The 12,979-nt window shown below is 36.0% G+C and overlaps 1 protein-coding gene across 1 annotated transcript; it reads right to left on the reverse strand.

The window, feature by feature from the left end:
* Positions 1-1,804: 1,804 nt before the first annotated feature.
* LOC113676774 (uncharacterized) lies at positions 1,805-11,975 on the reverse strand. Its single transcript, XM_089209068.1, has 10 exons — positions 11,778-11,975; positions 11,241-11,582; positions 9,442-9,705; positions 8,386-8,504; positions 7,557-7,621; positions 7,119-7,255; positions 6,215-6,418; positions 5,984-6,023; positions 5,360-5,450; positions 1,805-4,318 (listed from the first exon to the last, which is right to left on the reverse strand). Exons 1-10 carry the CDS (start codon positions 11,851-11,853, stop codon positions 4,157-4,159), a joined length of 1,500 nt encoding a protein of 499 aa, XP_089065194.1. The 5' UTR covers positions 11,854-11,975; the 3' UTR covers positions 1,805-4,156.
* Positions 11,976-12,979: the final 1,004 nt, after the last annotated feature.

Below are 12,979 nucleotides of genomic sequence, written 5' to 3' on the forward strand. Positions count from 1 at the left end.
TGATGACACGAGCAACTCAGAAAGACCAAGCTTCCACGAGTTTGAAAACAAATTGTTTAAGCATCAAACCATAACTGAAAGGTTTTCATCTTCAGCGCCATGTACTTGCACTTGTACTCCGCAGATGGTAGTACTATTCTCGATTTGTCAAACTCGTTGTCCTTGGATAGGTTGAATGAATATTTCTACTCGTATAAGTATCGCTGTTTACTTCGCTGAAAACTGGAAATTGTTTCTGATACGCGCTTTTCTCTATTTTCCCTGCGGTTGTTTATAAAAAAAATTGAAGAAAGGTGGTCAAGGGTTTCCTAAGAACCAATCAGAACGCTCGGTTTCACCCACGGAAGAGACCACCCTGCCGTATAATGACCCTATCGTGATTAAGTTATTTATCGGCTTGAGGTCGAGACCGAAGTCTTGCTTAGAAATGCTACTATATCAGTCAAACGAAATACATTTATGAAAGATGGTAACGTAGCTGAGGATGCACTTGGCGACTCACGAAAGCGTTGCCGTGTCACGGGATAGAGACAGGAAAATCCGGACCGCGCTATGGACGAGTCAGATTACGTTATTCGTTACCATGCTCTCTTGGAAGAAAGTAAAGGAAATTATTTATACTCCTTATTCATATGCCTTTACTCACAACTTACAATAGGTCTAACAAACGAACGAGTAAATTTTTTAATGACTTTGAAGTATATGATTGTGGGGGAGAAGTTTCTTATATGTTGAAAAATTGCAGAAGAAAATCTAAATAAAAAACCAGTGCGTAACAAACAAATAGCTAAGGAAGTTAAAGTCAAGGGCGCTGAAAATAATGTCGATGCAAAACGTGCTGTGCTGAAAATAATCAAACAAATAAAAATAAGCATTGAATAATTTTAAACTATTAATATCAAAAGAAAACAAAACTACAAAAAGAGACTAATTACAGGCAATACACAAAATGAGAGACTGACTGATGTACTGAAGAGAGCAGAACAAGCTAGGCTTGAATAAAAGAGAAACTATTTACATTAACAAGGAGAAATACGAAAACGTCAACGAACAAAATTAAGTAATAAGGCAAACAACGAGAACACGAACAAGGAAACTTCGCAACCCCTGGCACCCACAAAAGACTTCTCTCAAGCTAAGGCTGATGTGCCAGTGGTTGAGTAAACTGTTACCACATTTAGCCTCAAAATGAACGAAGAATTATGGAATTGTTAACCCATTCACTTACACCTAAAATAGTAATACTTTATATGGAGATACACAAAGATGTGTACTGAAAGACCTAAGAAGGGGAACCTTCCGCAGATAACAGCTGTATCTTTCTCTCGTTCATCAAGTGTACTTTCTTGTAGAAACGAGACCGCCGATGTAAGTTCCTGTCGCCCGACTATTTGCCCCTTGGTCTCCGATGATGACAGTAATTCAACGATTCGAAATGACTACATAAAATCAGTTCACAATGTCGTGACATCGCTCTGGAAATTTAACTCAAAACTACAGTCGTACATTCCCTTTTGTATGATAGCCGAGACACTAGAACGCCCTGATTGATCAAAAGCCTTTCGGTTAAAGCAACGGTTAACCCATGATGTTGACACAATTTTGAAGTTTATTTCATAAAAGCAATTAACACTTTCAAGCGGTTTACCGGCGTAATAACCCACTTACGAAGTTTGCTCGTGATTTCAAATTTGTCTCATGTTTTCTCGCCATCCCGAATTGGTTATCACGCCAGTAAACCAATGGTAAGTGTGGTCCATTGCTTCAAAGAAACGTACAGAGAAAAAAATACTACTACAGTAAAAGCGATTGAGGAATTTTATTGCACGTTTTTAATATACAGCAATCATCAGAATACTACATAAACAATTGCTTAATTCTTAAAATATAACTAGATATGTGTACCGGCAAATAAGCCTGTTATGCTTTAATTGTACTTAGTAAAGGTACTGACCATAATGAATAGGCCTCGCAATGAATCAGCAAAAATGCAAATCTGGTGAAAAAAAAGCCTCACTATATATGAAACCGTTATCTCTAAATTATTAGTCTTCTTCTTGAAAGTTAATGAAAATCATTAAAACTTAATTAAATAATTACAAGATCACTCAAAAACCAAGCAGTCTATCCTACCTGTACTTTCTTCATTCACTTAACGTAAGGTAAATGATTCTTACAACTTAACTAGTTACGAGCCTATTAGTAAAATAAAAGCGGATAGTGGGAATCGCCCACACACAGTCGCACCGCACAGATCTGTCATGCAATTGAAGAGTTGCGTGACAAGTAAAAAAAGGAGTTCCTGAGAGCAATTTCTTGCGAGTACTTTCTCCTTAAGAGAGGTCTTGTACGCATGCGTTCCGCTAAACCTTCCATACCTAGACCAGTATGTTATGTTGTAACCGATACTTGATAAATCAGTCAGACAAAAAAAAAAAACAACCACAAAAAGCTATTAAGTCAGCACCAAAGAACAGGCCATGGTGGGATTGAAAATTCTCAAAAAGGTGAAATTTGAAAACTTTACTACTAGAATAACATTACAAAGGATCCTTCTAGTTTGCTCTCCGAGTTAACAACCTCAAGGGTTGGCATTGCCAAAACCTTTCTATGCAACCACTTGCCAAGTCACTCAAACACACTAAACACCATGTTTTGCTCAGAAAGACATAGAGGACCCATTTGTAATATTTTCCACGTAAAACTCTTCCTGATGAAGTAAAATATATTTCTTTACAATCCCTAAAATCCTACCTGTTGATCTTCATTCAAAATAGTGCATTATCATACAAGTGACCTTGTTCATTTAAGTTCACTGGTTCCAAATGGATTAAATACATTTATGTCATTTACTTTGTGCTCATTCAGAATAGAATCTCATAGTTTTCAAGTTTAAACACATACATCCAACTAATAAAACTATATAACATTTTAGAGCATAAAAAGCATGTGTTGAACTAGCTTTAAACCCAAAATATTCAAGCAGAGAAAGTTCCTTCAAAAGTTCTAGTTCAGCTGAAAAAATTGTACATGTGAAAAGTTAAAACATGGTGACTTCAGCAGCTAAAATGTGGACTACAGAGACTGTCTACATAAATTTGGTCTATCCTGTATTAACAAAGTCGTCTCAATGTTGATTACCAGAATATTTATCTGAATCAAGACCCCTCTTCTTTCATTATGACATTAATGTCAAATGTTGTGTATACAGATACTGTAGAGAAAGTTTACATCATTTAGTATTCTGTTATATGCACATGTACTACAACCATTTTGTCAATCAAAAGTGGTGCTCATAGGTACACAAAGGAGACTAACAATGTCAGGTTCAGCATCTTCACCAGACAAGAGGTCCATGGTGGTGCACTACTAAAAATGTACTCAAATGTACATTTGTAAATTTGGGTTTACTTCAACTGATCAGTAAAAGTTATTAACATCCCCATCTTCCTTCGATTAGCAAACATTTAAATTTACAAATTTACATGTGTTCATGGCTACGAATACCAGTAGAGAATCTTAGATCAATTTGAGGGAAAATTAATTTAGACATTGAGTGACAAGAGAATTCAAGTACAATCATTTGCCTAGCTATTGTGCACTGTGAGTAAAAGATGAATGCTCACAATGGCAATTGAATTGAGAGAAAATAAAAGGTAGACACCAGAGACGAAATTATTGGCAAACTCTAACAAGGTGACAAGATCACAGTGGTAATACTACGCAAAATGTAACCAAAGCGCTTTAACTGTTTATGTACTTTGGTATTTTGAGGTGCCTTTGAAGTGATTACAAGAACTTTAACTTTCCTGGTGTTCCTAAAAAGCAACTTATGTTAATGCTAAAAACATGGCTAACTAAAATACCTACAGATACATCATGTCACATTGAGAAACAAACAAATTAAAATGGTTGAAGAGAAAAGAACCCCCTTCAGAAAATGAATGCTACATTTATGGTTCTCAGTAAATTCCAAACTTCCCTCAGGTTTTGTTAACAGCAACAAAATGTATTATAAAGTCTGTCCTGGCTAGAAAAATACAGTTTGTACGAGTTACCACAGAAAGCAGTTCTTTTTGTATTACCAGGAGCTGTTGCACATGCATAGAAATTATCAGAATACTGAGAACCCTGCACTTTCCATTCATTTACAAGTTTAGCACCACAACTCAAAGCCACCACCCTCTCCCTGCTGTCCTCCTTTCTGGGAAGCTATCTCACTGTATTCTGTGGCTGAGTATGGGGGAGGCTGCTTGTAAGATGTAGGTGAGTTGCCAAAGGCAGGCTCCATATAGTTTGGTCCTTTTCGTTGTTCATCCTAGAGAAAGCAAAATACCCGTCTATTTTTCCTCTTTCTTGGAATTGATCAATTACTTCATTTAGGTCAAATAAATATAAACAAATTCTCAGAGTAGGAAAAGCAACAATTTTTGGAAAGGCAAATTAAGGAAATACTAGTAAATATGATTGTCACAATAAAATATAAAAAATTCTCAGGGTAGGAAAAGGAACAATTTTTGGAAAGGCAAATTATGCAAGTACTAGTAAATATGATTGTCACAATATGATAGGAATTATGTGGGTAGCCACAATGTACTGCTGCTCCTAAGCAGGCTCATAGACAAAAATGGCAAAAATGTCAGGGCAGGTTCCATGACAGAGAAATGACTTTACATCAAATTCTGGTGAGTCATGACACATTATGTCATTACATGTGTATGAACAGCAGAAGCTTATGATATGAACAATGTATACTGCAAGTTCAACTCATGATCTTACTGCAACTCTTTACATAAGAAGAGTAAATTCATCTACCAACTTCAAGTTATTACCAAACTGCAACCACTCCCAATTTGTTTGACTGTTAAACTCCTTGATTCTCTATGTATGAACTACAACTAATCTACACTGTATGTACTTATAACAAAGGGAGATGTGCAGTACATATCAATACCGAAAAGTCCCTCATGCTGTCAAGACTTTCTGGAATATGGAGGGAACATTATAATATTGACATAATAAAAAAAACCCTTGCATATTAAAAATAATTGGTGTTTACTTCTTGATAATGCTGAGGAATGAAAACACATCATAGCAACACTCAGGAACATGACAAAGAAAAGTGGTGCGACTGCAATACCGAGATTTGCGCCCATTCCACAATTTGGTTATTTTCATAGTACAAGTTAAGAGAAGTTTTTAAGGTCACTTTGTTGATACTGGGGTACACAACCTATACTTGGGAATGTACTTTAGTATGGTAAACCCTGAAATACTAATACATACGTGACATATGGGAGTAAACTACATTGGTATGGGAAACACTCAAAGCAGTTATTTAATTTCATAAAATTGGTACCTGTCTCATTGCAGAAGAAACTGGGGCATACTGCCTGGCCTCAACATATGCTGGACTGGCTGTACCAAGTCCTGAAGGAGGCTGCTTGTTCCTAAAACCAGACAATTCACCCTTACATTATGTCATTGTGAGGAAACAAGCTCGTGATTAAAGAAATAGGGCAAAACACCTGAAGGCTAGGTCACCAAATTTTTGTTATTGAAGTACACAAGAATTGAATACTAGATAGTCTCAGAGGTTAACATTGTGGTGCTTTCTGTCTTCAAAGCTTCTTCATTTTGTACAGTGTACCATGCCAGCTTTTCATTCACAAAGGAGTTTGGTTAGCTTGTGAGCATGGTGGCCTATGCAGTTGGATCTTAACTAAGTTTCTTTGGCTTGTGAGAACTAATTGTATGGCTGCTGCCTCTATAAGTCTACCCCTGGCCACCCCTCTCGTCTCCTTAAAAAACCTAAAAAAATGAAACAAAAACAAGAAATATTCTCAAGTCCCCCTGGTACTTTGCAAGACCCACTAATATTCCTGGTATGGCCAGTGTCTAAACTAAGAACACAAAGAAAAGAGCAGCTAGGGTTCTGGCCATTGCTGCCAAGTGACAAAACACAAGTGTATACTGTACTTACATGCGGTAACCATCAGCTTCACTGTATTGGTTCCTACCACCTTGAATTCATAAAAGAAAAAAAATTAAAAATTTTGTGGTTCAATCAAGTGACCTTAGTAACAGTAGAGGCAATATAGGATACAGGAAGAGGATGTACAGCATTGGCGCATGTTGTGGTTTGATGTTTTTTTTTTTTAATTCAACTGCCCTCTAGATTTTTGTCAGAAAACAAACATATTGTTTTGCTAACCTTTTGAAGCACCACCACTTTTCTTTTTCCTACAGCAAATGCAGGACACCACAATAATGATGATAACAACAAGAAAGAATGCAATGCATCCTCCTATGATACCCCACAATTCACTTTGTGTCAATTTTGAGGTGCGAGCTCCAGTTGAAGGCTCTTCTGGTTTCTCTGACGTTGTTGAAGAAGAGAAGGTAGATGGCGGAGTAGCTGAAGAGAGAACATTTTATCTTATTAAAACCGAAACCATTTTGTTATAAACTGCACATTGTACACAATGCAACACAAACCAGCAATAAAAGATTAAAGACAACTGTGGGTGGTCTCACCAGACTACCCCTATGAAAGATCATATGAAAAATATAACAAAAACTAGGCTTCAACTACTATTAGGTAACATGTACATGTAGATGTCCAATATGGCTGATATCTTAGCCATACACATCTGATCATTATTCTACTGTATCTTTTAAATAGAAATAATCATTATTTAAAGTACCTGAACATGGCCCCTGGGCGATTACTAATGAAAGTACTCATAGTAATGAGGCAATGATGATCAATTATAGTTACAGTAATTGTAACAGTAACTGAATACTAGTTGTTTTGAAGTTAGTCATTGTTACCTATGATCTGTGAGAGTACAGACACAGCTGACTTTGATTGAGAAAACCATGTCCTCTACATACATGTAACTAACACTTTCCACAAAGTTTTTGCAATTCAGAGCTGTTCACAAGCAAGGATAAAGGACAAAAAAGAAGAGTTCACTCTGACTTAAGAAGTAGAAGTACTTTAACCTCATTTCAACCAGAGCTAATCTTCAAACAATACAGGCTTCAGAGTAAGTTTGTAACTTTCTGTAATCATGGCAAAATAGAATCTACTTATCAGGTGGACCAGGCCTTACTTGGATTCAAATCAAGTTCCCTTTTGACACTGAATGCCCCAAGCTTTCCCTCTTTGATTTCATCTTCCAGTGGTTTCAAAGGGTCAGTGACAGATTTACCAAACTTCATCTCTACTTCAGCAATGACACTACCAGATCTATAAGTAAAAAAGAGAAACATGCTGATCAAAGCTGTTTGCACAATGACAAGTGATTGATACTTTTTCATCTCTTCTGTGACATCATTCCACCAAACTTCAATTCCTTAAATCTAACATTATTAAATCTCAAATAATAATTGTTTGTATACAAATCAATGCACTCTACACAGTAAAACTTCAACTAATTCCTGAACTAACCATGGAGTTTGTGATGCAAACTAAATTGTGCATTCGTCTTCTTCAAAAACAAATGTTATCAAAATATGAATACCTTGAGCACTCTAAAATTGACAGTTACCTGAAATCAACAACATCCACTGTGTACAATTCTTTTCCAGGACTTTTGGTGTAAACCTTAGATATCTTAAACACAAGGAAGAGAGTTATGTCATTTTACATGGAATAAAAATGCCAAAATGCACTATTCAAAAGTATATACATGTAAAGCGCATGCAGAACACAAAAATTTCATTAGTCTGTGTGTCTGAAAGAGCAATTTTGGTTTGCTTCACTGGTGTAAAATTTACATCATCATATTTCTAGCACAGGTACATGTATGTGTATGTGTAGATGCACCATTGTTAGTGCTGGAAAAAAAAATTCATAGTCACATTGACTAATCCTCTCTCCCGAACTAAATTTGGAATAAATTCAAGGCTATTATAATCTGATCTCCTGGTTCAGAATCATAAATAAAGTATAAAGTACACAGGTAAACAAAATGTACCCACAATATATACTTAGTAAATTCATATTGAATTTTCCTCTAAAGAAAAGCAAAAAAAAGAAACACTGGCACAAATATGCACATGCATTTTTAAGTTGTTTGTATTCAAGGAAAACTCTTCAATGAATGTTCAATGAGGTGCAGGATAATGAAAGCAATTTCTCCAATTATTTTTACAAATATTTTTCCTTGGTGGTCATCTTAAATGAATGAAAAGGCAGCTAAGTCAGTCTAAGCAGTATTTGACAAGAGGAATTACTGGGTATCTGTACTCAAACATCAAAATTTGCAAATTACCACTGTATGACAAATATAAAACATGTGTACTGGTAAACATACATAAAAAAAATTATTGACCTTCCATGGTCACCCATTGTATTTAACCCTACAAAATACTTACTTCTGATAACAAATTTGCCTGCAATGTTTTGAACTCAATTGACTCTCTGTTATTCAAAGCTGACTTCCAAGTTTCACTCTCTAATTTTATTCCAACTGTCTTAATTTCACACTCATTACCTTTGGTATATAAAAAAAATAGAGAAAATAAACAATAATTCAAGGTTACTCCAAAACTATGTCTATGTAGGACTATTTTTTTCCTACTTCAATTTTTTCAATCAAATTAAATTAAGTCAAATAATTAATCTTACATCATCCAAAAGTTCACTTCAGATCTTGAAATGCATGGGGAAAAGGGTACTTTTATATTTTAGGAAAATGATAAACTATCAAGTTGTCATGATCTCTGGAAGACTTGTACTCAAAAACCTTTTCAAGGTAAAAAGCTGCAAGCAGGTGATCCTATTTCATCTTAGCTTTGTTTCCACTTGAGATTGAAAGCAATAGCTTTCAAAATACAGTATAGAAAAGTTCATTTTATCATGAAATAAAGCCAAATATATACCACATTTACAACTTAACTGGTGATTGTTCACATGCAGGAAAATGTTTCAAGTAGAGGAATGTCTTTGCTTAATGGTTACCATTGAACCAAAACTTTTTAATCAAAACTTGGCACCCAAATGAAAAAAAAGTTCACTTTGAACCCTCTTAAGGTGGGTACATACACTGTTGCTACATGTGATGGGAAAGCCTCAGTTCCCACTTTTAACAAAATTGTTACACGGAAACAGATACCTCAATCATCTGTATTACATTACCATCTTATCACACAAATGTAAAAGAAATATAAACTGTAAAGATGTCCAAAAATTAAACAAATGAAAACAGAAATGAACCACTAATTATAAACATCTTAGAGGGGAAAACAGGAAGGAAAACACATTTTCTGTTGTGCTAAATCCATTCCATTGTTGTAAATCAGGCATGAATCAAAATACAAGTACATGTACTTGTAAAGTTGGTTCTGTAACAATGTATAGCTTGAAAAAGTTTTCAATTGCACTGCTGTAATCAGAAGAACAGCTTTGATAATACAGGACAGACGACTTACAATTTACACCAACTATACTGGCATTAGAGGCATCGACTCCATATCCATTACTAGCTGTACATCGGTATGATCCTACATCCTTCAACTTCACGTCAGTCAAATGAAGCTTGTAACCTGTCACATTAAACTCTCCAGCCGGGATTCCATCTTTTGTCCATGTAATCTTTGGCAAAGGGTCACCAGATGCATTGCAGGTCAGAGTGTAGTTTTTTCCAATGGTAAGTAAAGGCCTTGGTTCTGGTGGGATAGTTATTTCTGGAGGCACTGGGAATAACAATTTAAGATATAAATTTAGATTGCGTGAAATTATCACAATTATTACATGGTATAAAATGTTACATACATTTATGAGAAACTGCCATATCAAAGGCAGTGCGATCATCAAGAGAATGGTGTAAATAAAAATGGGAAGACAAGAGTTCAGCCATCTAATAACTACTGAGGAAAATTCTTGTAAATAATATTATTAGTAATGCTAACATTTATTTAACTGATACCTGCATACACATATTACATTGTTAAGTGAGAGATGCATGGAACAGAAAGTCTGTAATCAAGCCCTTGATGTGTCAATGTACTGTAAACTTAAACAAGACAATTTACCCTTGCAGTGCCTCTCTCCACCCAAGAGTGTAAATAAGTACCAGTCAAGAGAAATCTGAAAAATACTGGGGCTAATCCAACAACCCAATGGCATTCTCTCCCTGGGGTTAGGAAGTTTCTTTGAAAATTCAGTTCACTAAAACCCCATGAACAATCCTTTAGTAAAAGCTCTGACTACTGTCAGTAAATATGCATGTCCTTCCAAGCAATCATTAATTCAAACGTTTCACGCAGCACCCTGAGTAGGACTGTGGGAGTTACGATGGGTTAAACATCATGTGAATAAATCAACTTACTACATCATGAGGAAAACACAGCCTGCTATTAACGCAAATTTCAATAAACAAAAGACATTCAAATTTTCCGAGTCAACGGTTGCGTACCTTCAAGCGAGCAATGAAAAACGATAAAAGATCGTTTAGTGCTTGTGTTTTTTTATGACCTTACAAGTCGATAACTACTTGAATGTTGTAAGCAGTAAATGAGCCATTCAGATGTAAATATTCAACGCGAGATGACTCATGCAAAACTGACATATATGGGAGTAATGAACAATACAGGCCGATTGGCTGTTAATATTTAGCAATGATGGTTTCGAGAGTCGTTACTCGTTCTCTATCGAAAGTGTGGATCAGAATACCTTAGTGAACATAATACAACAAAATCACACCAAATGGTTTTCAAGAAATTTTTTCCTCATGAATATTGTTGCAAAAGCAAGAACAAAATCGTGCATGTACACTTTACATGTATATTGGTTGCACAATTCGCATTAACATAACCCAAGCGTGAGCTTAACTTCCAGTCTTCATCACAGAAATACAACTTCAAGCAGCAAAAAAAGAAAAAACAAAATTAAACATAACAATCAATTCACAGGAATTTCAGTCATTCCTGGTGTCTCATGAAAGAATAACTACGTCAATCGCGGCTAAAAAGTAACAAGCCGTTTGAAACACTGAAAGTACAATTGCGTTGAAACCGTGTCGTTATAGATGGTACAATGATTTTGCATTTATAAAATAAGCTTATCATTCCCTGCAAAAAAAGTTCGAATTAAAATAATTTCACGCAAAGAGAGAGAGGCTTATATATAAAGTTTGATACGTTACCATAAGACACAATTAAGTTATTGACGTACGAAGTAACTACAAGACAAAGTGTATCAAAGAATCTCATAAAACAGCTTCACTTACCAACCACTTTGATAGAAACTTCGTGTGACTCCCTCTCTTTGGCATTAGAATCCATCAAAAAAAGACTGTAGGTATATTCCTCACCTCCTTTCACGTTCTTAAGTATTAGTGTAGCAGGAAGCCGAGCAACGAATTCTTCTGTGTTGCTCGGGTCGAACGCATTCCCATCCTTGCTTGATGATATTTGTTTAATTTTTTCACCAGTTTTCTCTCTCCAAAACTGAACGAAATACTGACTTGGTGGATCAGAATACCGCCACTCAAGTCTGACTTGGCTGCTGTTTACTCCAAGCACCACAATAGTGGGATTGGAAGGTTTTTGGCTGATTCTGAATGCCGACTCTGAAGAAGCAAAACCGACAAAGTTGAGCTAAATTTCAACACATCACACGTAACTCTAATAACTTTGAAGATCATTCAATCAGAAAATTTAAAGAAGTGTTTAGGTACGTCAAATTATTTTAGAGCAGTTTAGAGCTTTATCTCAAATGGCAAACTAAAGTAACATCTCGATATTCTTAACTCGATGTACATTACCTGACTTCTGAATTATGGAGCAGAGTAAAAGCGTTGCCAAAACCCATCGAAAAACACCAGTAAGAAAAAGATCCATTATCCTTTCACAAGCCTATTCTCCTTAAGAAACTCAACTGAAGAAACATTCAAGGAACGTCCGTTGTATTTTTGATGAATGATATCATGGGACGCCAACGCCAAGCGGAAACCTTTAATCGAGCCCAGTCTTCCACCGGATTAAGGTGTTCAAAGAGTCTAAGCCCGATTCACCCCCAAACGAGAGAGAGAATTGCATAATTGTGCAAACAACAAGCCAAAAATTTAAATGCAGCAATGGATATCTGCTTGATATCTACCCGTTTGTCCTCGTCTACCGTAAAGGAAGCTATTTTTTTGTGTGAAACAGAAGAAGGTGTTGGTGCCGAAGAATACAATTAAAGATCCCTCTAGCTCAGTCGTGAGTGGAAAAGAGGATTGAAGCAAAGAGACAAATAATAGAAATTGAGTGCTCGAGCCCTTGCGTACTTTCTTCCTGCTTGAAAGTATCACAGTCCTTTTCGTTATTTCCAATTTCATAACAATGCAACGGCTTTTTCAACCGCCATAATATTGGGAAAAACAAATGTTATACGATGTCACGCAACCAGCGACAATCTCCCCCCCCCGCAAATAAAAAGGAAAAAAGAAAACATGAAATTGTTTAAACCCCCCCCCCCCAAAAAAAAAACAACAACAACAACTCGTCAAGAGACTCCACGGTAAGCGAGGTCTATTACCAAGTTCATATGACATGCGTCCTGCATATTGCTAGGATCATGTGTCCCATTGTTTCTCTTGTATACCACTAAAACATTGTTTCAGCCCACAATATCAGATCTATTAGCGTTGCTGTAGATTTGAATTAAAATTAAGCTTCTTCAAAACTGTAGAGAGCTAAAATTCACTTGAAAATTAAAGTCGCATGATATATCGTGGTTCCTTCTCATTCTCTATTACTTATTTTGAATTATTGTTGACAAAAAACTGCATTCTCGCGCTCTCGAGGGTCTCAATGGGGTGATGGCTTTTACGGCTATCGGTTAAAATTTTGGCCAATTTCCGGCTAACGGTTAACACCTTTCCATTGTTTCCACCAGACATATTTTTTACGGTTAACTTTTTTTACGACTAACGGTTAAAATTTGTCAATTTTTACGTCTAACGGCTAAATAGTTTGGCCGTTT

This window comes from Pocillopora damicornis, chromosome 6, assembly GCF_964200805.1.
Source record: "Pocillopora damicornis chromosome 6, jaPocDami1.2, whole genome shotgun sequence".
NCBI lineage: Eukaryota > Metazoa > Cnidaria > Anthozoa > Scleractinia > Pocilloporidae > Pocillopora > Pocillopora damicornis.